The sequence below is a fragment of the Diplodia seriata genome (genome assembly GCF_021436955.1).
Source record: "Diplodia seriata strain FDS-637 chromosome Unknown scaffold_1, whole genome shotgun sequence".
In the NCBI taxonomy this organism is placed as follows: Eukaryota; Fungi; Ascomycota; class Dothideomycetes; order Botryosphaeriales; family Botryosphaeriaceae; genus Diplodia; species Diplodia seriata.
In genome coordinates, this window is record NW_027117308.1 from 2009658 (window position 1) to 2034632 (window position 24975).

Sequence of the window (24975 nt, forward strand, 5' to 3'; positions counted from 1 at the left end):
CAAGGCGACGACGCTCTGGGAAAGGAACCAGCATGGAAAGGCACTGTTGCCTCGCGCATCCGCTCACTCAATGACATGACCAATCCTGCCAGGACAGGTCAAGCACCGACACGCCCCGCACAGGACGTCCGCGAGGAAGCCACGCAATCAACCCGTCCGATGGTTGCGTCGAGTCTCACGCCTATGCAGTCCGATGAAAGCCACGGGAGCGGCGGTCTTTCCGGACGCACAAATCCTTTTGTTCGCCGCAGTCCACCGAGAACACTGCCCACGCCGTCCACGCCGTCCAAGCCGAGCTTACCCCAGCGGATTTCTCATTCTGACGTCCCCGTCAGAGCTCCTGTTCCGAGCGTACTTGTCCAGCGCCCAACTTTTTTCGAGGATCAGAATCAAGCAACACAGCAACCTACAGCGCGTGAGGCCAGGAGCCCCGATTTAGACATCGAATCGCGTCGAGCTTTCGGTCGCCAACCAATTGTGAATCGTTCCCGGAGCGCGGAGCCAACAAGTCCCGCGCTCAGTGCTGGCACCAGCCTTGCTCGCACCCCCAGCTCAACCGGTGCACACGCTGCAGCAAAACGTTTCGAGGAGCTTGAATCGAGGCGATGGACCACAGCTAGCGGGATAGAGCGGGATGCGAAAGCGGACACCGTCATGGTGGGCCAGAATCCGAGGACGCAGCTAGCAGTCGCAAGTCCATCCGTCATTACAGCGAGGAAGTCGCAGCCTGAGCTGCGCTCAAAGGACAGGTTCATGCCCAGCGTGCCCGAAACGGAACGAAGTTCAAGACCCGGTCTCACGACCCAGAAAGCTTCTTTGCCTGACAATGTTCGCTCAACGAGTCCAAGCATCGGCATACGCTCCCGCATTACCCCTTTCGAACGGGCTGAAAGGGTTCGCTCTGTGTCACCAAATGAGTCTGGCCAAGCTAAAGCTGACAGGACCGGCGGGAATCACGCTCGTTTGGGGGGAATTGAAACAATGATCCAGGATATCGAGACCACGTCCACCAACATTGAGTCTACCGCACGCGAAATCAGAGCTGCAGCTCACGTCATCGGCCTCCTTTCTTCCCCGTCAGCGATCACCACTAATGAAGCAAGAGCTATGGACTCCAGTGTGTCTGGGGCTGAGCTGCAGCCACAGGTGAAGTTACAAGCACAAACGCTACAGGCTGACGTCTCGTCCGCAGCTGCCTGCATGCGGAGAAACACTAAAGGTCATACACCTTCTGAGGATGCTTACGGAGCCAGCTCCGCCCCCGTGGTGATTGATCCGATTGATTCAATACTAGCTGAGCACAACGCTGTGGTCGATCATGTAATCGAGCAGCTCCGGGTCTGCGGGGACAAGCTCCAGACAATCCGCAACCTATCACAGCAGTTCGGGTCCATCTCAGTGCCAAGCTCATCAGCAGTTGACAAAGAGGATGCCAGGTCTGACGCTGCTTTATTACCCATTGCCGCTCAGGCTTCCGTCGTCTCTCGTGCACCTTCTGTCAGTATCAATGACCTTCCGGCTCTGCAAAGACGGCGCACAAGGTCCATCACTGATCTTGTCCATCTCGTTGATGATGATGGAGAAAGCCGTGGTCTGAAATTGAGGCAAGCCGAAGGCCAGCAGCTCAAGGAAATGGCCAAGGAGGTTCGCTGTGTCGATGCTGATCACGAGTCGCATGCTTTCCTAGCTGGACTGGATCCTATTTCACCGGCCGAGCTGCAAAGGATGCTCTCAAGAAAATTTGCTATTTCACCGGCTGAACCCCCTGTTAAGCTTGTGTCGTCGACCCCTCGTGGGAGGTCACATCTGAGCCCACGGAACTTCAACGACACCACATTACCTCGCAATGATATCGTTGGCTCAGCGAATAATTCCACGCCGACACCTCCATCAACGCCACCACAGCCCCACGAACATGTAGCGACGGAAGGACCGAAGATATGTATGTATACCACGCTACCTATTCCTACAAAGCCCCCAAGCCCGCATGCCGAGAGACATGGAAGTCCACTTCAAGGAAAATCTTCCAATCCTTGTTCGCCCCATGCCTGGTCGGCAACACGGTCTTCTCCCGTGCGACGCCGTTATCATCGGCAACCGTCCTCTTACCTCTCCGCCAAGCGAGGAACCGACTCTCCTACAGGTTGGGCTGGGTTGCCAACCGCGTCTGTACTCGATTCTCTTCGACCGGCGCCGACAGTATATTTCCCTTATCAACATCTACCGTCTGCGCGAGCTTCAACACCACCTGCGCACGAAGAATTTCAGCAGGGTCGCTTCTGCCCCCTATTCCAGACCCAGCGTGACGACCCGAGGGGCCCTATCGTTAGAGCACCTGAAACACCACCTCCACCCCCGCCGTTGTTTTCAGTGAACCCGGAAGTAGGGTTGGGACTTAGTGGGGACGGATTCTCCCCTCCAGTGCCGCCTGAACCTTTCGACTATCGCCCTTCTTCTACGGACATGGCGCGTGCTGCCGCACGTGCCGCACTGGAACTAGAACATGAGCAACTCACGAAGCTGACGGCACTTACTATGCCAATCCTGCTTGTTGACCAGCGCCCGGCTGCAACGAGCATTCCTCGCGAAGATACGAAAGCGTTGCCAGCAGCCCCAAGCTCAACGGAAAGTGCAAGGTCCGACAACTCTCCGCCAATTCTGAAGAGAAAACCAACCTGTTCAACTAGGTCCTCGGCTTTGCGTAGACCGCTGTACATTCAGCAAGGACGGTTTTTTCCGTCTGAGAAGGCAAGCATATCGCCTCAACGATCAGAGCCTCCACCGCGCCGAACTGCAACAACTCAAAGTGTGCAGTCTCCAACTTTATCCCTACCAGCCTCAGCGCTGTCCTCTTCGCGGGAAGCCTCTCCCTCTTCACATCACCCTTCACAACCGCAAACAAGCTTGTCTCCACCGTCGATCACCTTCACGTTACCACCGCATGACTCCCTTCCCCTCGACCTCGAATCACCCTTGTTCATCCGACCCTCGCCCTCGCACTCTCCCACGACTATGGCTGCCATTGCCGCTGCGGCCCACAGCCATACAATCAACCGACATGTCCTTCCCGAACCTGCTCCCCCCGACTCTCCACTGCCATCCCCAACGGGCCCACCGCCGCGTTCTGTCCATCGCTTAACTTCGTCGCCAAAGATGGCTCCAACAGCAGTGGCGACGGGAGCAACGAAGAATGATAGCGTCGAGGACAATAATGACGACGATGATTGCACGCCAACAGCGGCCGAGAGGATGACGGCAAGGCCAGAACAGAGACAACAGGAGCAAGATCAAGCCGCATTCGCCAACCTAGCATTCCTCAACAGCCCGCTCCTCAGCACTCCGTCCAACATGGCTACCCTACCGCCGCCCATAATTGCGATTCAGCAACCGTACAGCGACGCTTCAGTACCAGCGTCCAGGACCGCTAGCACCTCCTCGTCAGTGTATTCAGGGTCGCCATTGGTGTTGTCGCCACAGCAGCCGCCCCGGAGCCTCCAAGAAGACGACAACGCCGGTTGCAAGCGCTCTGATCAGGGCGACGATTGTTCTGCTTTGTCACGACTACAGCCGCCGGTGCCAGGGAAAGGTGACTCGCTGCCAGATAGCACGACGACGCAAGAAACTGAAAGCGAAAGCGAAACTCCTCGCCAGCCTGGTGACGACACTCCCAGCGCTTCTTCTAGCTGCTATCACCACCATATGCACCGCCACTATTACCATTGCTACCAACCCCTCAACGTCTCGGACCGTGTGAGCATGCTGGAAGATGCGCGCAAGGAGCGCATGCGTATTCTGCGGGCAACGGGGCAGCACTGGGCTTTTCTGACGGCCTTCAGCGGCGATTGCGGTCTGGAGGATTCTGCCACTTCGGCGGCGGTGGAAGCGCCAGGAGTCGATGAAGGAAGGGAGGTTAGTGACGGTGCGCGGGAGCTCATGCTGCTGCTGGGTGGGCCGAGGGAACAGATTGGGGCGTTGAAGGCGCCGTGGTGGTGAGCCGGAGAGGTTGTACGTGTGTGTTGGGGGTGGGTGTGTGTGTCTGTATGTGTCTTGTGGCCAGGGATTGTGGGAGGAAATGGTGCTGCGGGTGTAAGCTCCTTTGTCTTGCCGCCGTCGGTTGGTTTCGATGGAAGCATGAGGGTTGGCGGTGTGTGATTGAAAGAGTCCTTTCTTCCTTCTCCTATGCTACAATTGCATTGGCATTGCAACTTTTCTTGAGTTCAAATGTAAGAGTTGCTTCTCGATTCAGTCCTTTGCAGGGAGGGGTGCTACTAAGACCGCGTGGAGCCTGCAAGCTATAGTTCACGTCATGTTTGCTGTTTGCCTAGGCTGCATATTCCCTTCCCGGACCGCTACACGCTTACTTGGGCTTCTTTGCACTGGTGATCAGCCTCGAAAACTTGCGTCCGAGATCCCGTATCATAGCAACAACTTACAGCATGTGAGAAAGGAGAACAAAGAGGATACACCTGAGGGAGCCTCGTTGCCTCGACAGTTTACACCACAAATACCTACACACACACGCACCCGCACCCGCATGAGTAAAAATCAGACTCGATTCTTTTCTCAATACAATTGCTATTCATTTGAGAAACCAAAAATAGAAAACTCCTAGCTGCTATATAAATGCCACCACCAGAGCAGTTGACGCACGAAGCTCGGAGAGCCCACAGGTGGAAGAAAAGAATCCATGATCGAGTAAAAGCTAGGGGAAGAGATTTTCGACTAAAGAGAGGATGCGAAGGGTAGGGGTAGTAAACAAAAACCTGAAAGCTTTCAACTCCACTTTCACCTCGAGATGAGCTGCAGCTAATCGAAAAAGGGGCAATGCACTTTCCCCAGCGCCCCCTCCCCTCCACCAGTCCTTTACCCTCCTTGAGTGTCTTTTGCCGTCAACAAAAGGTCCATTTTCGCCCTCCGGGGTATCATGCAAGGATGTCATGCCAGCCATTGTTAGCTCCCCCCGTTAAGTTCGTTTCGTCCAGCCATCATATCCATCCGTCCGTCCGTCGATGCCCCGAAAAGAAAGAAGAAACCCCCATAGAAAAGGAAAATAATCGTGCTCTGCACCCATTTGTCTCGTAGAAAGACGTATGCTCCCATCTCGATCATCCAAGGTGGTGGTGGGTTTCGTAACCAAACAACCGCCGCCTTGCAGGTCCGGTCGCGGCTCAGTCGCTCGCGCTGAGCCAGCCACCAAGCAGCCCACTACTGCCCTGGCTCCTCCACTGCCAAACCGCCACCACCACGGCGCCCAGCACACCGACGCCCCCGAGCACTTGCACGACTATCAAGCCGCCCCTCTTCATGTCGTCGCTCCAATCGCACAAGCCAAGAGGATCACGCGGATCCAACTTTCCACCTTTGTTCGACGACCATCTTGACTCCCTCTTCAAGCGCTCGTCCAGATCCGCCTGGCGCGTCAGAGACCACAGAGCCGGGTCGTACTGCGGCTGGAGATCGTCGGCGGGAACGATGCGGCCGTCCAGGACCTCTCTGCCCACTTGATCGAGCAGCCAGCGGGTCCTTTTCTCCTGCTCCAGCTCTTCGAAGCGGCGACGCTCGTTCTGCAGGCTTCGCTGTAGATCTGCAGCCCACTTGGCAAGCCGAGCCTGTGCCATCCGCTCCTCGCGATGACTTTGCTCGTTGAAGCGGGTGACTGCGAAGTTGTTGCCACCGGTTGCGCTGCTGGGAGAAGCGGGTGTTATGTGGGTATAGGATGCGATCGGTGAGAATGGCGTGTTCGCGGTGCTGCCAGTTCCTGGTCGCGGGATGAGAACCTGGCTAGGCGACGGAGAGGATAGGATAGATGAAGTAGCAGATGGCTGATACGAGGAAGATCGGCCAGTGTAGTGGGCTGATTTGGGGACCATTTGTGGTGCAGCGCCGGTGTTCAGTCCAAAACCATGCATGGTAAGACTTTCACCCTGGATGCGCTCATTACGCCAACGGAGGAATTTCTTGGCTGCAGAATGCCGTAGCCACGATATTGTGTCTTGATTGAAGACTTGGTTCACTAGAGCAGCGAGCTCTGATGGAACAAGTGGTTGGATGTAATCCGGAGACATGAGCAGTGAAGCATCCATGATCTCACTGTCAGATGCTGATGCTGAGGTGATTGCGAAGGGACCAGGAGTGAAGACCACCTTTGGCGTTTCGAAGAAAGGGTTTGAGTCTGGGAAAACAGTACTGTCGAAAGAGGTTCGGGCGGCATTCAAAGCCTCTTCCATGCTCTTTCCAAAGAGGAATGGACGCACGCCTTCGGCTTGGAGACGCTGAAGCACAGTAGTCTTTAGAGATGAAATCTTTTCTTCATCGCGGGTATCTGAGTGGGAAATGAGAGGAATAACGTTGGTCAAAGAAGAAAGGCGACGGATGTGTTCGATGCTTCGCGAGAGCCCAGCGTCTACAGGAGTTAGCATGTTGTGTGCATACGTTTCTCCTGGTGTTGGCTCACCATCGGAGGGCTTCAGCATGTAAAACACGACATCGACGTGAACCCCGCCATTGCCGCTAAGTATGCCGAGGAGGTCACTATCGCTCATGGCCGTGAGTGACGCGTTGCGATGAAGCAACGACTCGATGTATTGAACAATCGGGTCTGTCTGTGCCCGCGAGTTGTTGGTCGAATCGATGCCTGGAGTATCGATAAAGCACAGATTGCGCTCTAGCACCGAATCGCCCATGCTCTTTCGCCTCCGCAATGTGCGATTCTCTTCTGTATCTAACTTATCCGACCACCATGTTGGATAGGCACGCGTGCTAGCGTACACCTCGGTGATGCTGGCTGTGCCCGATGCGCGCTGCTTCTTGCGCTTTGACTTGCCTTTCTGAAAGTCGGCAGATTGAGAGATAGATGGGCTGGCAGCGAGAGGATCGACATGTACGATATCTTCGCAGAGTTGCACTATCGATCTAATGAGAGAGGTCTTACCAACGCCTGAGATCAGTTAGCCGAGCCTCAAATGACCAGCGCTGCAAACAACTCGCCTTCTTCTCCAGCAATCAGCACTTTCAATCTTCCCAAGGTCTTTCCTTTCTCCGTGAAGGGTCGTCTCTTTGGCATTTGAATGCTGGGCATCACCAGCTGTGGCACAGTGTCCTCAACCTCCTCCTTCTCCGCAAGACCGTCATCCTCTTCGTCGCTTGTCACGATGGCTTGACTCGCCGCTTCATCAGCCTGGCTTTCCTCGTCGGACAACCTGAAGCTCTTCAGGCTAACGCTCTTTGGAGTGCTCGGTAGATCGGATGCGGGACCGGAGCTAAGCTCGAATTGCACCGGGGTGAGAGGCAGGGGCGGAGGCTGCGACGAGAGTGTGCCCGCGGACAAGTTGCGAGCGGGGGCTTGAGGCCTTGTTGCGCCACTCATGACGTCTTGCAACTCCTTCTGCACCTGCGCAACCTCTTTGGACCATTTCTTCGCCTGGTCGGCTCTGCAGCGCGGCTTTGGGGAAGTGCTCTTGTCTGCCTGGTCGCGGGTTCCCTTATCGCCGAAAGCAGCGCCGAGCGCATCATCGAGGCTCTGGACGCCATAGGTGCTTTCCCTGCTGCTATCGTATCTGCTGGCGGCGTGCGCACTCTGCTGCATCTCCTCCTCGCTGCGCAGGAAGAAGCTCGTGGGGCCGGCCGGGCCCGTGGCGGCTGGAGGCGCCGGGTTGGAGACGTGATCGGCGCCATTGCTCGACTTGCGGGCGAGTCGCGGGCGGGACGAAGAATGCGGAGGTGCGGCAGCGTCGCCGCCGGCTGGTGGCCTCATGATGGTAGTATCGCTAGTTCGCTGGGGTCGCGCTGTGGTATCATCCGCGGCGGAGAGGCGTGGACTATTTAGCAGGTCGCAGGTGGTGGCCGGGCATTCGTCGAGGGGGAGCACAATGGACTGGCCGAATGGAGATGACGATCTCGCGGTACCCCGCCGCTGCGCAGGGGCCACGAGGGAGCTATAGCTGGGTGGCGGTGGGCAGATAACGACGCCGAACTCGCAATGCTGCAGGGAAAAGGAGATGGCCGTGGCGGGAGGCTGCAGGCGCGCTGCGACACAGTGAAAGGAGAGGTGGGTTGTAGGTAGTCTGACCCTGGAGTGAGCGGCGCGAGGTGAAGCGTGTCAGGTGCCGCGGCGCTGCCTAACGCGCTAGCGATACCCCCAGCTGGGATCCCGCTCGCGCGACCCTACAGCACCCTCTCGCAGCCGATGGCTAGCGCGAAGAATAGCAGAACTACATGGCGTAACTATGCCATAGCTCGTTCTTAGAGAAAAAAAATAATAATGCGTAGGTAGTTAAAGCCATCGTCCGGACGTATATATAGAATTTTTAATTCGACATTCTCGTCCGGACGATGGCTTCAACTACCCATGACATAAGCAAAAAACAGATCCACGCTAGCCATCGGCTGCGCGAAGGAGCTGTACTGTGATCAGACCCGTGGGCGTCCTCGCTCTGAAACCCTTGAAACGCGCTGCGAATGGTAAGGCTGTTGGTACTTTTCTGTCGCTATTCGCTGAGCAACTATACATACACATGGCTCCCGAATCTAGCCTACATCGCCCCCCTCCGCCCCCCAAGCCTGCGATTTCAAAGAAGCTGTACATTGCTTCCAGCACGTCTATCAACCACCACCACTGTGACCCAACACAGCCATTACCTCCTCCACACCGCATGGCCGGCGGGAGGCCTTCTTAGCCAAGTCGCGCTTTTCCCAAAGGAAACGAAAGGAGATGTGAAAAGCAAAATCGCTATGCTAGGTAGAAAAAAGCAACGACTCGTGCATGAAACCCATACTTTTCCGTTACCCGAATCAGATCAGCTTTTCCGCGAAGAGCCCTAGAATACAAGAGAGAAGCCTGAGGCATAATTCGTGACCACCGAGGATTCGTCGAGTCAAAAGAACAGAAAATTGATACACTCAAAAGGAAAAGACCACCTGAAATAATTCGAATCTGGGACCCGACTGCCTTAAGCAGCTGCGTTGCCGCCACGGCGGGGGGCCGAAGCACCGCCCCTGCCACGGGGAGTGAAGCCGCCACGACCGCCTTCCTTGTTGAAGCCGCCACGGCCCTGGCCAGGGCGGTCAGCGCCACCGCGCCCACGGCTGATGGAGCCGCCACGCGAGGGGTAGCGCTGGAACTGTCCGCCGGGCTGGCGGCGCTCCTCGACGAAGATGGTCTGGCCGTTGATGGTGTGGGGGTTGGCAGCAACGGCGGCGTTGAAGCCATCCTGGGTGGCGAACTCAACGAAAGCAGCGTTCTATCAGTGGATTAGCATTTCCTTTACAGCCAGATCCGAGCGTAAACTTACCTTCGGCCTGCTGATGTCGAAGTAGGTGATCTTGTCGAACTTGGAGAGAGTAGCCTTCAGCACCTCGGCGTCCATGTTCTCATAGACGTTCTTGATGTAGGCGCGGACCGAGGTGGGCTCAGAGGGCTGGCTCTGGATGCGAGACTGGCGCTTGGTGTGCTCAGCAGTCTGCCAGCCGTCCTGCTGGGTCTCCGCAGGGGCATCGGCGGAGCTGGCAGCAGCGGGAGCGGCAGCAGCGGCGGGGGCGGTGGGTGCGGGACCAGACTTGCCCTGAGCAGAAGCAGCCTTGGGAGCAGCGGTCTGAGCCGGGACAGCGGGGACAGCGGGGACAGCAGGAGCAACAGACTTGTTGGCAGATGCAGCCTTCATAGCCCAGCTCATTGGCTTGGAGGGAGCGGCAGGGGCAGGAGCGGGAGCGGCCTTGGCGGGTTCGGGAGCCGGAGTAGGAGCAGGATCCTCGGGCTTCTCAGGCTGAGCAGCCTCTTCCTCGGCCACCTCGGCGGCAGCCTGCTCGGTGGTGGGGACCTCGGGGGCACTGACGGCAGCGACAGGAGCTTCTTCAGCCTCGACGACCTCAGCGGCTTCGGGAACAGGAGTGCCATTGGCCTGGGCGGGAGGCGGGGAAACGGTGCGCTGGGTCTCCTCCTTCTGAATCTCCTCGAGCTTATTGTCGACCTCGGCAGCCTCCTCCTCGTTGGCAACGACCTCATGCGCAGGAGCTTCGGCAACAGGCTCTTGAGCGCTCGGGGCAGGCTCCTGGTAGCCAGCGGGGGCAGCAGTGGTGTCCTGGGCAGCCTCCTCCTCGGCAACTTCTTCCTCCTCTTCCTTGACATACCTGAAGATGTCGTTCAGGACGAAGTAGCCGTTGGTCTGAGCAGCAAGGACGAAGGTCTGGGCGAACTTGCGATGCGGCTGGTTCTTGTTGGAGATCTCGCCGATGACTTGGATGACAATATTGGAGTCAGAACCCTGAGAGTCGACGTTGGTAACGCGGACCTTGCAGTCCTTAAAGTCCAGCTCCTTTATGCGGTCGTTGATCGCCTGTTCATCGTCAGCACTCCATCGAACCCTCCTCTAAAGCAATTCCAATGCATACCTTCTGTCCAACTGAAACGTCGACCTTTTCCTCTTCAACACCAGAAACGAATTGCGAGCGTTTGTTGTAGAAGAGCTACTGCTGTCAGCGCCAATTTTCCCGCGGGGAGAGCGAACACTTACGAAGAGCTTCTCAGGCGTCCGGCTAAGGGTGGTGTAGTACTGCTCAACGAAGTACCAGCCAACCTCATCCTTGGGGATCTCGGCAGCGCTGTTAGAACTGGTAGACTGGGGAGTGGAGGTGGGTTGGTGAGCGGCGCTGTAGGCGGCGGCGTTGGCACTGTGCGCGGCGTAGTTCTGGTCGTATGCCTGACCCTGATGGGCGGCGTAGGTGCCGTTAATGGACATGGCTGCCTGCTCAGTTGCCATTTTGCCGGTTGGAAAGGTACAGAATGTGGGTGTCGCGAGAGTGGAGGGCAGCAGTTGTGACCGATTTATATGTTAAGGTAAGGCGACGACTTGTACAATCTGCCAGGAGTCAGCGACGCGTCGTCACCGAGAGCTGCGCGCGCGATGCAGCGGGCGTGTCGGCGAACCTGTCAGTCGCGCGTGCGGTGGCTAATTGGGATGGAGATGCGCAGCGACGCTCAAGCGGGAGATGTTGAGGGAGTGGGGGTAGAGCGCGCGAGAAAAGAGCTTGCAAGTGGCGGCAAGGCAGCGCGGAGATGAAGGCGAGCGCGGGGAGTCGCGGGTTTGGAGGTTGGGTGCGGTTGTGTGGGTGTGTTGGAGATGGAGGGCGTGCGGGTGGCAGTAGACGAATTTCAGCAGAAGCAAAGATTCCGCCGGCCGGCGCGCGGGCCAACCCGTCATCGAGAGCGCGCCAGCCAGCCGCTGCGCTGCTCGACCACGTCCGCCCTCCCATCCCTGCGCCGCTCATGGCAGCTCCTGCGAATCCTATGACGGCAGCCTGTGTTTCGGACCACTGCGTTAGCCACACGGACCTCCCGTTTGCCTTCCAACGGGCGGGACGATGGTCGTTAAACAAGACTCGCTTGCACGGACGCCGGCCGCCCGCCATCGCCGAACTTTCTTCGCAGGTATTCCCCAAACATCCACTCCACAACCACACCAGATGCGGCAAACGATGCAACGGCACGTACGGCCGCGGTGCCGACAGCCTGCAGATTGGCAAAGTGACGTCGAGAGCGTCATCGCATTGAAGTTGCATTGCGTTCGCAGTCGGTCTTCCTCCATGGAGGTCAAAGCAAGAGCTGGGGATGATCCCGCATATCATTATCGATCTGCACGCTGAGTGATAGCGAATACACAACCATTCGCGTCAAAATGACTGGCATCCTTAGCTAGGGCTCCGGCCAGATCGCTTCCATTATGCCAGGATGCGCCATGCCCTCGGGTTTCTCCTCCGCCCAGACTGTTCGCATTACCAACAGAGATCATCGTCCTCTCTCTTCATGAACAGAAATCCCACCAGCGCTACTCAAATTAAAGTCTCGACCTCGTTCCTGCCTCTTGAAGTTGACTCAGGCTTCCAGACCTTGCCAATATCCAGGAGGCGACGTCATTTGCAAATGTGTATTTGTCGTCGCCCGGTTCCGCGTGCACTGCGCCATTAGCAACATGAAGAAAAGATGCAAGGTCCATGTAACTTACACTTGTGGAACCATCCTTCGTAAGCCTTCAGCTCTTTGTCCTGCACCTTCCAGTCTTCAAATATCTTTCTCACCGGCTCGAACTCTGTTACCCCGTCTGCTGTGCCGTGGCCGATCCATACCCTTGTCTTTCCACCCTCGCCGGCTCCCTCCAGTACCCGCACCTCTCCGCGTTCTAGCGTTCCTGCGCGATCCAGCATTCCGGCCAGACCCTCCAGCGTCCCAGTGTCATGGCAAAGTTGGTCTTCGATGTATTCCTTTTGAACTTCCGGGTCTCTGCTCAGCAACTTCTCGTCCAGTTTATTCACCATCTGCTTGTGTGGCGCAACCTTGGCAGCCATTTGGCCAAGCAACACTGTGATCTTGTACGGTCGGGACGCAGGAGCGAGCGCAATGAACGGAGCTTCAGCGAGGAAGCCACGGATTGTACGGAGCACCGCGGGAGGACCAGTTGCTGCGAAGTGCAAGACTTCAGCCCCACCCATGGAGTGGCCCATGAGGAAGAGCGGCGCCGAATGCTTTGGAAGAGCAGTAATGAACGAAGCGATATCTCCGAGCACCACCGGGGTCTGACCGGTGAGACCGCGCTGGGACAGATTTCTAACAGACATTCCCCAGCCGCGCTGGTCGAAGGTGTAGACGATTATGCCCTTGGAAGCGAGCGTAGGGAAGAGAGCGCCGTACGCATTGCCTACACGGGGTCAGTGCGCGGTTGGCCATGAGCCGGGAAGGCGCCGGAGCTCACAGTGGTCGCTGAAGCCATGGACGAAGACAAGACGTGCCTTCACCTCGCCTGTAGGCTTGCGGAAGCAAAAGTCAGCTACGAGCTGTTAAATCCGGAGAGGCATCTCACCTTCCAGGTTTTTGTGTATAGCTTGGCGGCATCTTCTGTGGTGTGCAAACCTTCTTCGGTGGTGAACGAAGCCATGGTGCGCGAGCTTTGGAGAGCAGCACAGTCGGGGGGCAGGGACAGGTGACGGCGTGCAGGAAGCGCTAGATGAGGTGGACAGTCAGGTTGGCGGAGCGATGACGAAGCCGGGTTGTTCAGTTTCATGTGAACGAGCGACCCTCGGTTATCGATAAGTACAGTACAACGTTACGGGCTAGCCTCCGCCCACCAGCGCCCACGATCCTGTCAACGCCATCTTTGAACGTCGTGACCCTAGGCAAAATGCAAACCGGCCCGCTTCCGTCCGTTTGTACGGTCTGATTCGCCTGGATTCTGTCCTAGCGGGGCGGGGCTCTCAACTGCATCAGACAGCAAACTTACCTGCCAGCTGCGTCGACTGCAGCAGTTTACGAAATGCTGTCATTCGCTCTGGTTCTGAATCATGTTCGAGCGAGGGTTATTCACAGGCAATAGATAGTCACAGGTAATGTCTAGCTAGTGGATGCGAAGTCAAGAGGCTGGATCCGGTCAACATTACATGTTAGTGTGCCTAATAAGAGTGCATTTCGCACGATGGGCAAGAGCTGGATTTCCATGGAAATTCAGCTTAACTCCAGTCCACCCTTACCGGGGCTCGTTTGCTGTACCTAGGTAATCCCTGACAAGCCATCCAGTTGGTATGCCTGAGGCATCACTTCTTTATCGATAGCCTCCGTCCCCGCACTCCCCGCTTGTCTGCAACACCACGTTTCGCCATCATTCCACAAGAAGTGTTACATCCACTGTATTCCTGCAGGTGACCCTCCCGGACACAAGTTTCTGTCTATGTATCGCTATGCTCAATTCTCGCCGTCTATTTAGTCGCCACAGCCTTGCCCCTCTTTCAAGACCTCCTTTACTTGGCCCTGGTGGGCATCAGCACTCCTTAGACGTGAGAGCTATCCTCCGGGCTCCATTTGCATCGGCATCTACGATGAAGGGGGAAACCGACAGCATCCCACATGTTGATCGCACCGCCAGCGAGCCTCGTGACCCAAATTTACATTCTCTTCGCCTCGCTAAAATCGATGAGATAAATGCCACCATCCGGCTATACAAATTGCGTGCCTCAGATGACGGAGTCAAGGTGAGAGATTTCCAACACCTGTATCATGAACGCCCCATATAGGCGCAACTGCCTTGCAATATCCTTGAATGCAAAAAATCCCAAGAGGTAATTCATCGCTTCCAAATACATGTTAATGTAAATCGTGCCAGACAGTTCCTCCCCGGCCAGTGGCTTGATGTCTACCTCCCGGGAGTAGATCAAGCCGGAGGATTTACTATCACCTCGGCACCAGCACATGCTACTCCGCTGGCATCCAATTCTCATTCATCTCTGAACATCGACCCCGATCCGGTTGAGCAGGAGAATGGGGCGGTTCGTCCTTACCTGGAGCTCGCAGTTCAGAAGAGCCCAAACGCACCGGCAGCATGGCTTTGGCGACCTCAGTCCGAGATTCTCGGTTCGGCGGTCGAGGTTAGAGTGGGCGGCAGCTTCGTATGGCCTCCACCGCAAACCGTAATACCAGTTCAGGAAATCCAGAAAGCTGTCTTTATCGCCGGTGGCGTGGGGATCAAGTCAGTCCCCTGCCTTTGATATCGGAAAAACCAAGAAGCTGACTGTGATCGGTAGCCCTTTGATCTCCATTATCTCACAGCTGCACCATACGAATAGCATGCCCCGGTCGGTGGAATTCATCTACACCACTAAGGCCACGGACGGCGAAATCCTTTTCGCTGATCGACTGATGCACATCGCCTCGAACAGGCGCGACCATTTGAAGTTGAGGTTCTTCCTGACAGGCGGAGCAAGTGGAAGCAGGCACGACTTTCCAGACGCACGGTTGGAGGACGCGGCAGTCTCGTTGAGTTATCAACGTCTGGCTCCGAGCGACGTTCTTGAGGCCCTGGGAGATGCACAGGGCAGACAGACAGTATGTTACGTATGTGGGCCACCGCAGATGACGGATGAATTGGTGGGCTTTTTGCGCGCACAGCAGGGGATGAGCGCTGATCGAGTGCTTTGTGAGAAGTGGTGGTAAGAGATGAGGTGGAGAAGAAGGAATGAACCTTAGTAAGAGAGACATGGAGAGAAATAGACACAGGGCGCGCATGGACTGCAGAGTGCCCTTTTGGCACTTTGTCCGAGTTCTCCGAAGGGTGATAGTGCACGCCGCGTATGAAGTTGCAAGTGCTGAGAAGGCTGACGCGGGCATGGGGAGATCGCCGGGTGATGATCGTGAACTGGGCAGGCTCGAATCGCCGGGAGGGGCGCAAGCTTCGATGTTGTGCAAAGCTTCTCGCGGGTTGTCACGCCTGTGCCTGTCTGTAGCCGCCGAACCCAGGCGTTCAAGCGGCTAGCCGGATCACAGCGGGGCGTGTGCTCTGGCAATGCCGCGCAGCCTCGGGCGCTCCCATTGGCGGGCCTGTAAGCGCCACCATCACCGCGCATCCCCGCAGGCCCAGTCGCCGCAGCCAACGAGGGCGCAAATGCACGTTCTTGCCCTCGCCCGCGTTGCACCGCGAGCTCTCACAGGCCGCGCTTCGGCAGTGACTTGTGCAAGACCCCGGCAGCTTGCGTGCTGGCCGTCGGCTGACCCGCAGATGATATTCGCCCGCCTGGGGCCCGCAGCCAGGCCCAGCCGCCAAAAGCCCTGCGTCGCCCGAGTCGCTCCAACTGACTGAGCTCTCTTCCCTCGGCCTTCTCCCACGCCAAAAGCGCTGCGCATTCCCGCTCCAGCGCTCGTCTCTCCGCCGCCGGCTGGCTCTCGGCGACTGCAGACTCGACCTCGAAACGTCTCGGCGCAGACTGCCTTCTTGCAGCAGCTCCTCGGCCCCGACACCAGCTCCTGCAGCTTATCGCCAGGAGTCCGTTTCAGCCTTTCCATAAAACTCCAGCGGCGGCAAAGTGCAGCATCGACAGCCAACGGCACCATGGGTGGCTTCTTCATCTCGCGCACATGGCGCACCCGCAAGATCATGCTTGGCCTGCTTCTTCTCGAATTCGCCCTGACCGTCCCCGTGCTCACCCTCTTCGGTATCGCCAATCCAAACTTGTACCGGACGAAGCTATGGCAGGAGGGCGGCGACTTGGGCTACAACAGCGCCCCGAACACCGTACTATATGCCGAGGCGAACTACAGACCTGTAAAAACGCCGCTCATTTGGAACCAATTGTCAGTATTCCCCGACAGCTCTTAATTTGGTACGCAAGCTGACATTGGTGATAGCATTACCTCATGGAACCTCGTTATTTCGGTGCTTTCTATGTTCATCATGCTCACCAAAATCCCCATGTTCGTCATGCATGTTTTCTATCCCATCATTTCGCTTTTCGTGCATGCGCTCGAGATCGCCTTGTATGCCTACAGTGCCTATGGCCAGTCCGGCAAGGATACCATTGACCCGCGGCGCCCCTCGACCGGGCTTCCCTGGTACATCGGCAAGAGCTGCAGTGTGGCTACCTCCTCGCAACTGAAGGGGTACTGCCTGCAGGCAAAGAGCGCTTTCGTGCTCACCTGCCTGATGATGTAAGCTGTTCCCCTCTCTTTCTGCGTACTGCGCCCACTAACGTAGCAACACCAACAGTGTACTATTCAGCATCTTCTTCATTCTTGCCATCCATTCCATGATTCCTACCAAAGCTCAACGAGAGCAGCATGACGAGAGAGTCCACGCCAAGGCCGAGCGCAAGTCCAAGTTCGAGGCGATGAAGGCCGAGCTCGCCGCTGAAGCTGCATCCATACACCAACAACAACTTCAGATGACCAACGAGCAATACTGGGCCCAACAGGGACATCCGATCTCGCCGGCCTTCGCGCCTACTTCGCCGTACGCTGCTCAGCATACGCCCTACGGCCCGCCTAGCGCGACGTATCCGCCGCGCTCTCCGTTTACCCCCGGTGGCTCATACGCGCAATGGCAGCAGAACTACGGCAGCCCGCAAAGCGCGCAGCCGATACAACCGGTGCAACCTGCGCCAATGACGCATTATGGACCGGACGGTCAGGTCGACTGGAGCAGACAACAATGGGAGATGCAGAACTACCCTCAGCCACCAGTGTCACCGGTTCACACCACTTCCCCCAGTCCCCCGTTACCAGCACCAGCCCCGTACCCTGTAACGCCAAGGACAAAGGCGTACAACTCTTTGAATGGGAGCGGAGATTTGCCGTTGAGGCAGGCGTAAATAATTCTCGGGGGCCCTGGAGGCTCCCTTTCTATGTCAATAATTCTCGCCAGTTTATTTGTGTGGTGGTGGTATACCCGGATTCAGTCCTCGTGATGAGGGCTTTGGCGTTTTGTTCTTGACCTGAAAATTAGTCTCTGACGCTCTCTGGCAAGAGGTGAGGCAGGTCGACTCTCCTTAACAATCTAATGTTGAATATTTGATAAGTCGAGGCGTTCAAGACCGCAAAAGCGATGGGTAGTGGAAGCGCTTACTGTGAACAAAAACATCCCGACAAATAAAGTCAGCTATCTCTTGCCTTGTTCCAATACCAGGCGAATAGCCCCTATACTCAATTGATACAGCTCCTTCGCGCAGCCGATGGCTAGTGTGGATCTGTTTTTTGCTCATGTTATGGGTAGTTAAAGCTATCGTCCGGACGATAGCTCTAACTACCTACGTATTATTATTATTTTCCTTTAAGAACGAGCTAAGGCATAGTTACGCCATGTTCTGCTATTCTTCGCTCTAGCCATCGGCTGCGAGAGGGGGCTGTACTGGGCCTGTTCCTGACGGTTAAGTGGGTTTCTTGCACCGATCTACGGCATGCGGGGCATACATGCAGGTGGAGACATGTTGGAAGTGGGACCGATATGTACTGTGTACCTGGCTACGAGTCAAGGCAGTCGAAATGGTTATCCAAAATTTTCTACTATCTATACGCCGGAGACCTTGCATAAGGCGCAAGTTGTCCGATGAGGCACATGAATTTGCTATGGCTTTTGCTGCAAGTGTACCCAGATGTAAGTCTTGTATCACCTTCGCTCCAGAGGCTTCCGAACGGTTGCCGCTCGGCCTTCCCTATTCGGCGGCAGTCGTACACTGTCCGGCAGAAAGGAGGGTGTATTTCCCTAAGCCATCGGAAAGCGCCAATTGGTCTGTTGATCTTCGAAAATACGCAGTGTTACTGCTCTTATTCTTGACGTATGCATGACAGACGCTGTGTAGAAAGCGAAGGATGTGGGTAGAACAAGGTCAAAGGACGATCACGTCGCTCCGGCCAATGTGGATCTCACGATGGCAAGCTCCCGGCGGGCGGATGGAGCACGCAGCTGGTGGATGCCGCTGACAGGGCCGGGGCTGCTGCAGCGGCAATGACTTTACACCGCCACTCTGTTGAGCGGGCAGACCTCAACACCACAGTCTAGACCACGATAGGAGGGTGATTTTGCAGGCTCGTGAACCAGGAACTCGGTTTTGGCCATCCCGCCGGATAAAGGCCAGAGTCGGCAGGACACGCGATTGGGGAGGCGTTTGTTATTTCGGGGCCGGCTAAAGGGTCAGGCACGGACAGGGCTGATAAGCGAGACCAGGAGCTCCAAACCCTGGCTCGCGCCCCACGTCTTACTGGCTGCGGGCTTGCACGTCACTCCCGTGTCACAGCTATCGTGTCCGCCCACCGGGTACTTTTTTTGACCGCAGCCTGCGCACCTGACGCTCAAACCCCGAGTCCCCGCTTCCTTCCCCGTCCTCATCGTCCAATTGTCCCACCATAATATCCTGACGGGGCCCCGCAGCTTTGATGTCTGAGGTTTCGCTCCTGCTGCTCAACTGCTTCCTGGCCGTCACATAAAACCCGCCACGGAACTCCGGAAGTACAAACGCCCAACCTCACGGATCCCCTCATTGTGCAACCGTGTTGCGCTACAGCTTCAACTGCAGCTATGGCAGACACAACGAGCGGCGACCTGTATATGGGCTTCGACCTGTCGACCCAGCAATGCAAATGTATCTTCCCACCGTCTTTTCTCTCCTCCGGCGTCCCGCGCACAGGTCGCCACTCATCTCATTGGCCCTGCACCGCCGTCGAACTACACTTTGCAACGTTTCCCACAGCTGCATTCCCACCTCTCACCTTCATTTCTCCTCAGCCGTCCTGAGAAGGCAATCCTCTACCGGAACTAGGCGCTGACGCGTATTACCCTCCTCCAGGCCTAGTCGTGTCCTCGGACCTCAAGCTCGCCTACTCCGCCCTCGTCGACTTCGACGCCGACCTCGCCCACCACGGCATCAAGAAAGGCGTGCTCACCAACCCCGCCGAAAATGAGATCTTCGCACCCGTCGCCATGTGGCTCGAGGCCTTGGACCTGGTGCTCTCGCGTCTTCAAGCCCAGGGTCTGGATTTCGGCCGCGTGAAGGGCCTCGCCGGCGCTGGTATGCAGCACGGAACAGTCTTCTGGGGCCTCAATGCCGAAAAGGCCATGGGAAGCTTGGACGACGGTAAAGGGCTGGCCGAGCAGTTGATCGGAAAGAGTGCGGATGGCAAATGGAAGGACGTGCAAGAGCTCGGTGTGCTCGCGCATGAGCACAGCCCAAACTGGCAGGATGCGAGCACACAGAAGCAGTGCGACGAGTTTGATAAGTGTTTGGGCAGCCCGGAGAAGCTGGCGGAAGTTACAGGGAGCAAGGCTCACCACGTAGGTTCTGCAGTTACAGTCCCCATCTCAACACCACAGGCTAATTCTTTGAACAGCGGTTCAGTGGTCCCCAGATCATGCGGTATCGTCAGAAGTATCCGGATCACTACGCTAAGACGTCTCGGGTCTCGCTCGTGTCTTCTTTCATCTCCTCCGTTTTCCTGGGCAAAATTGCTCCCATCGACATTAGCGACGTCACCGGAATGAACTTATGGGACATTCACGCCGGTAAGTGGCACGAGGGTCTTCTTACCCTCTGTGCTGGTGGAGCTTCTGGCGTTGCTGCTCTGAGGGAGAAGCTTGGCCCTGTTTTTGAGGACGGTGGCGGGGCATTCGGTGCTGTCAGCCCGTATTTCGTTTCCCGCTACGGCTTCAGCAAGGACTGCAAAGTCGTCCCAGCCACTGGAGACAACCCGGCCACTATCTTGGCCCTTCCTCTCCGCGAGGGCGACGCCATTGTCAGTCTTGGGACGAGCACGACCTTTTTGATGAGCACGCCTGTGTACAGGCCCGACCCAGCGTATCACTTCATGAATCACCCGACGACAGCCGGCCTTTACATGTTCATGCTCTGCTACAAGAACGGTGGCCTCGCCCGCGAAAACGTCCGCGATGCGCTCAACGCGCTCGCCGGTCAACCCGAAAAGTCCTGGGAAAAGTACAACTCGACCGCGCTCTCGGACGCCGTCCTCGGCCAGCCGGCATCAGACTCCAAGGCCCCCATGAAGCTCGGTCTTTACTTCCCACGCCCAGAGATCGTACCCAACGTCAAGGCCGGCACGTGGCGCTTCCTGTACGACCCGTCGAAGCACCCCTCGTCTCCCTCCCACGCAGACCTCCAAGCCGCCCTCACGCCCCTCCCTTCGGACCAGGATCCCCGCTGGGGCGGCCCCGCCACCGATGCCCGCGCCATCGTCGAGTCACAGTTCCTGTCCCTCCGCCTGCGCAGCGCCAGCCTCGTGCACCCGCAGCAGTCGGCGAGCGGGGCCTCGCTCCCGGCGCAGCCGCGCCGCGTCTACCTCGTCGGCGGCGGCTCGCAGAACGCGGCCATCGCCGACCTGTGCGGCCAGGTGCTCGGCGGCGCCGAGGGCATCTTCCGCCTCGACATCGGCGGCAACGCGTGCGCGCTGGGCGCCGCGTACAAGGCCGTCTGGGGCGTCGAGCGCAGGGTGCATCAGAAGCTGCAGGCCGAGCTCGCCTCGGGCTCGCGCGGCCAGCTCGTCGCCAACTACAAGCAGAAGGACGGCGAGGGCATCGAGACCTTCGAGGAGTTCATCGAGGCGCGCTGGGACGAGGAGGGCTTCGTCAAGAAGATCGCCGAGGGCTACCGCGAGGGCGTGTTCGAGCGGTACGCCGAGGCGCTCAAGGGATTCGATGCTGCGGAGAAGTGGGTGTTGAAGAGGTTTGGGGAGGAGTAGTGGAGGATTCGATTGGACGTGACGATCAAAAATTGCTTCGTTTCTTTGAAAGATTGATATAGACTTAGCTCGATTTTTTAGCAACGGCCCTGGTAACGTAACAAGGAATGTAATGCTACTCACTAGACGATCTCTTTTCTGTGGTAAACTTTTACAAAACATGTTGGAGTTGGAGCAAATTCTCGGATGCAAATTTTGAGTTAAGAAAATAAAAAAGTAAAAACTGTGATAACATCCAACGGGTGCGGCGGCCTACGTGTTCACCAGGGACGGGTCTCTTAGATGCCCTTTTCATTCGCGCTTGCAGCCAAGTTTAAGTAGGAATGTTCATATTGTTCTTTTTAGCAGCCAGCCTTCCGAGCATAGACATACTACTCCCCGTAAACGCCATCCAACTTCCGTACATCCGTCGTCTAATCAAGCAAAAACGATCAACAAGATTCTCCAACCGATTGAGAAGGACAGCAGGCCGCCCCAGATGTTTGGGCTAGGGAAGGGGAACGGACGTGATCAAGAACGATGGATCCCCATCTCTACAGGAAAAAAACGACAAGTAATACAAAACAAAAAAACAGGGTATTTTCTCTACTGATTCTCTTCTCTCTCGCTTTCTCTCTCCAAAGGTGGTAGCAAGCCCAAAAACCAGACCAACGATGCGCATGCCTCCATCTTTTCTCCCTACTCCCCTCGCACACTGTTCACATCATCTCCTCTTCGTAACGCCACCATTCGTCTTGTTCTCATGCTTATGCTCGTGATGATGATCGTGTCCATGCTCATGCTCATGCTCGTGGTCGTGGTCGTCGCCGCCAGGACTGCTCCTCGCGCTGACATCGCTCGGGATGAACTCGTCCAGGAAATCCGGGCCGTCGCGCTCCTTGTCGGCGGCGACGAAGCGGACCTTGACACGCTTGGCGCCGCGCACCTTGGCGCCGATGCGCGCGCGGACAAGGTCCTCGACGCCTGTGAGCTGCTCGACGGTCCAGGCGCCGGGCACGGCTAGCTCGAGTTCAAGCAGGTAGTTGGGGCCGGACTTGAGGCCGCCGACGCTGCGGATCTCGACTTCGTTGGCGTCCGATGCCGAGGAAATCATGCCGGCGTCGGTGAGGGCCTTGGATGTCGCGCGCCGGACCGACGACTTGATTTCGTCGTCGATAGAGACGTCGATGAGCTCGCTGAAGGCCTGGAAGAGGTTCTCGTAGCCGGCCTTGACGACCATACCCGTGATGATGAGCGAGCCGACGGGGTCGAGCCAGGCGGCGTTGGTGGCGAAGTTGGACGCCATGATGATGCAGGCAGTCAGGATGGCCGTGAAGGAGTCGATGCGGTGGTGCATCGCGTTCGAGAAAAGCACGCTTGACTTCCTTTCCCGGGCAACCTTGCGTGCTGTTGTATTGCCGTTAGCGGCTGTTCCATAGTCCATTGGCAGTCCCACGCGAGAGCTACTGTGGGGAATTGGTGGGCCAGAACGTACTCGCATAAACCAACCATTCCTTCAAACCCGCCGAGGCAAACAGCAGCCACGCAGCATTCAGATGCGGCACAGCCGCGGCCATGTCAACGGCGCTGTGGCTGTGTCCGTGATCCCCGTGACCGTGATCGTGGCCGTGGCCCAGGCCGAGGAAGTCGAAATGGGCCAGAGCGTCGGCCAGCTCCGGGGCAAACTGCTGGCTAAGAGAGAGCACGGCGCTCCAGCCGATACCCAAGCCGCCCAGCAGCAGAATTGACGACACACCCAAGCTGCCCAGGCACTCAATCTTGCCGAAACCCGTCGGGTAGCGCTCCGATGGCGGCTGCAGCGCCCACTTGACCGTCAGCAGCGTCATCAGGTCCGAGACCATGTCCGAAAGCGAGTGGAAGGCGTCGCCGATGAGCACTGTGTTGTTCGGAACCGCTGGTCAGCTAACTTTTCCCTGGCTTGCAGAAAAGAAGAAAAACACCAATATCTAGAGGCCTTGAGACGCTGGCGAATTCTTGCGCTCACGACAAGCACACGGGGGGCGTAAGGATTGGGAAGGGAGAGCTTTACGGCAAAGCAGGGGGAAAACGCACTCTTGCTGTTCCAGTAGTATCCTGCAAAGCCCTTCCCCACGGCGAGCACTACATTGAGTAGTAGGCCGAGTCGTGTGATGCGGACCGCGGCATCGTTCTTGTCGCTGCTCAGCAGCAAGGCGGGATCGGTGCCGTGGTGGTGGTGGCCGTGGCCGTGGCCGTGGCCGTGGCTGTGCCCCATGTGCTCGCGGGTCTGGGTCGCGCTCATGGCGGGATTGAGCCTCCGGAGGTGGCGCACGCTGGAGGGACGGACGGCGGCGGCGGTGGTGACGAGTGAGGAGTAGCAGCGCGGGCAATTGGGGGCTGTCGACAGCGGGGATGAGCTGGCGAGGGTCGCGGACAGAACGGGATAGGCGGTGCGAGCGGGAGAGGAGGCGGCGGTGGACGAGGAGCAGAGGGCGCGGCGGACCAGCTGCTTAAACAGCCTCTCGGTGGTGGGAGAGACGAGGGAGGTCGAGGCGCAAGACGAACGTGGCCCTCCGCCGGCCATCACTCGCGGCCGGTCCCACGGCCGCACGACGCGTAACACGGACAGGGACGCGCCATTGCTGCGGGCGATGCGCGCGAGCATAAGGGCGAGACGAGCTGCTAGCGACAAGGAAACGAGAATCCAGCGAATACCCCCAGCTTGGCCTGCGTTCGGTTGCTGCTCAGAGGTTCACAGCTGCGGTTTGCGGACAAGATTCTCGGCGGGAAGCAGGCCGCCGCAGTGGTGTGCACTCGGAGCATTCGTCATCGCTGCCCTTTACGGCCGGCCTTCGCTCGGCGACCCTCCTATTTCTCTACCACCCCACCCCGCCGTCGAATGGGAGGCGCGTTGAAGTAAGCGCGAAACTGCTATATTGCGACGCTGCCGGGGGCGCAGTGCTTGGCGCGCCCGGCCAAGCTCCAGGAACGCGCCGGCGAAGCAATGCCGCGCTCCCGCATGGCGCGTCTTGTCTACGCAAGCTGCCTGTTTAGCCGCTCCCTGCTCATCTCCCGCTGCACGCTCGACCGTAAATCGAAACTGTCTTTTCCTTCCGTCTATCGAGTAGTACGCAACAAAACACAAACCAGCCAATGATCGTCGTCAAAATCAGCAAAGCCGCCTCCGCCCAAACGCAACGCCCAAGTCAGAAGGCCTTCCGCCAGTCCACCCGTGGTATATGAGGCAATAGTACAAAGCATGTGCAGCTGAGCGAACGAAACGCAAAGGAAAGAACAGGAAAGGCACAGTGTACAAAAGAAGACTCGTTTCCACCGCCGGCCCGGGGTCGTCACGGGCCCATTCCGCCAGGCAGCACTTGTTCTCCTCCTGCTGTTCCTTCTCCGCTACACAGCCACTTCAGCTCTGTGGCGCGTGGTAGCCTGGGTGTGGCTCAGGCGAGAGCATTGACTGGATTGAGGGTCCACCCCTCTGGTTCGTGTGGAAGCCTCCACCAGTCGGGCTGGGTTGTGGCTGTTGATGGCCCGCTCCGCCATGGCTCGGGCCAGCCTCCGACGAGTAGTCCTCTACCTCGTTCTCAGCATCCGAGTATCCGATGCCGCTGTCGCCTTCGTAGTAGTTACCTCGTCCGCTGTCGCCATCGTAATTGTTTCGCTCCTTGCGCTGTCCGGCCCGGTGCGCTGCCTGTAGGTTCTTCAGTCCGCGCTCCATGCACTGCCAGGCGCCGTGTTAGCCAAATGATGCCTGCTAGAGCTGAACGTCTACAACGTACCTTTGCTTCGACAGTGGCCCACTTTTCGCCCACGCGCTCCGCCAGAATGCTCCACATCTCCTTCCTGACGTTCATGTATTCACGCGCCAGCACCTCGAGCTTGACGCCGTCCAGGTCCTGGGCATTTTGCTGCTCCATGAGGCGCTCATGGCGTTTGCGGCACGCATTCGATGTCTTGTTCGGAAAGTGCTTTGCCGCAATAGGCTTCCAGCTGAGGCCTGACTTCCGTGCCTCCAT

The 24975-nt window shown here is 57.4% G+C and overlaps 7 protein-coding genes across 7 annotated transcripts; 2 read left to right on the forward strand and 5 right to left on the reverse strand.

Annotated features, from left to right (window-relative positions):
* Positions 1–5168: 5168 nt before the first annotated feature.
* On the reverse strand, positions 5169–7753 carry SLS55_000597 (uncharacterized protein; the record flags this gene model as incomplete). Its single annotated transcript, XM_066772108.1, has 2 exons — positions 5169–6912; positions 6984–7753. The coding sequence occupies 2 exons, from the start codon at positions 7751–7753 to the stop codon at positions 5169–5171; spliced, it is 2514 nt and encodes an 837-aa protein (XP_066637387.1).
* A 1195-nt stretch (positions 7754–8948) lies between these two features.
* SLS55_000598 (uncharacterized protein) lies at positions 8949–10754 on the reverse strand (the record flags this gene model as incomplete). Its single annotated transcript, XM_066772109.1, has 4 exons — positions 8949–9239; positions 9291–10331; positions 10387–10461; positions 10509–10754. The coding sequence occupies 4 exons, from the start codon at positions 10752–10754 to the stop codon at positions 8949–8951; spliced, it is 1653 nt and encodes a 550-aa protein (XP_066637388.1).
* A 1074-nt stretch (positions 10755–11828) lies between these two features.
* On the reverse strand, positions 11829–12923 carry SLS55_000599 (uncharacterized protein; the record flags this gene model as incomplete). Its single annotated transcript, XM_066772110.1, has 4 exons — positions 11829–11947; positions 11997–12686; positions 12741–12822; positions 12849–12923. The coding sequence occupies 4 exons, from the start codon at positions 12921–12923 to the stop codon at positions 11829–11831; spliced, it is 966 nt and encodes a 321-aa protein (XP_066637389.1).
* A 2937-nt stretch (positions 12924–15860) lies between these two features.
* Positions 15861–17115, forward strand: SLS55_000600 (uncharacterized protein; the record flags this gene model as incomplete). Its single annotated transcript, XM_066772111.1, has 3 exons — positions 15861–16102; positions 16157–16456; positions 16515–17115. 3 exons carry the CDS (start codon positions 15861–15863, stop codon positions 17113–17115), a joined length of 1143 nt encoding a protein of 380 aa, XP_066637390.1.
* Positions 17116–18818: 1703 nt separating this feature from the next.
* SLS55_000601 (uncharacterized protein) lies at positions 18819–20989 on the forward strand (the record flags this gene model as incomplete). The annotated part of the gene is made up of 3 exons (XM_066772112.1): positions 18819–18882; positions 19087–19571; positions 19628–20989. 3 exons carry the CDS (start codon positions 18819–18821, stop codon positions 20987–20989), a joined length of 1911 nt encoding a protein of 636 aa, XP_066637391.1.
* A 703-nt stretch (positions 20990–21692) lies between these two features.
* On the reverse strand, positions 21693–23249 carry MMT2 (mitochondrial metal transporter; the record flags this gene model as incomplete). Its single annotated transcript, XM_066772113.1, has 3 exons — positions 21693–22375; positions 22464–22865; positions 23042–23249. The coding sequence occupies 3 exons, from the start codon at positions 23247–23249 to the stop codon at positions 21693–21695; spliced, it is 1293 nt and encodes a 430-aa protein (XP_066637392.1).
* A 1116-nt stretch (positions 23250–24365) lies between these two features.
* Positions 24366–24975, reverse strand: SLS55_000603 (uncharacterized protein; the record flags this gene model as incomplete). The annotated part of the gene is made up of 2 exons (XM_066772114.1): positions 24366–24680; positions 24739–24975. The coding sequence occupies 2 exons, from the start codon at positions 24973–24975 to the stop codon at positions 24366–24368; spliced, it is 552 nt and encodes a 183-aa protein (XP_066637393.1).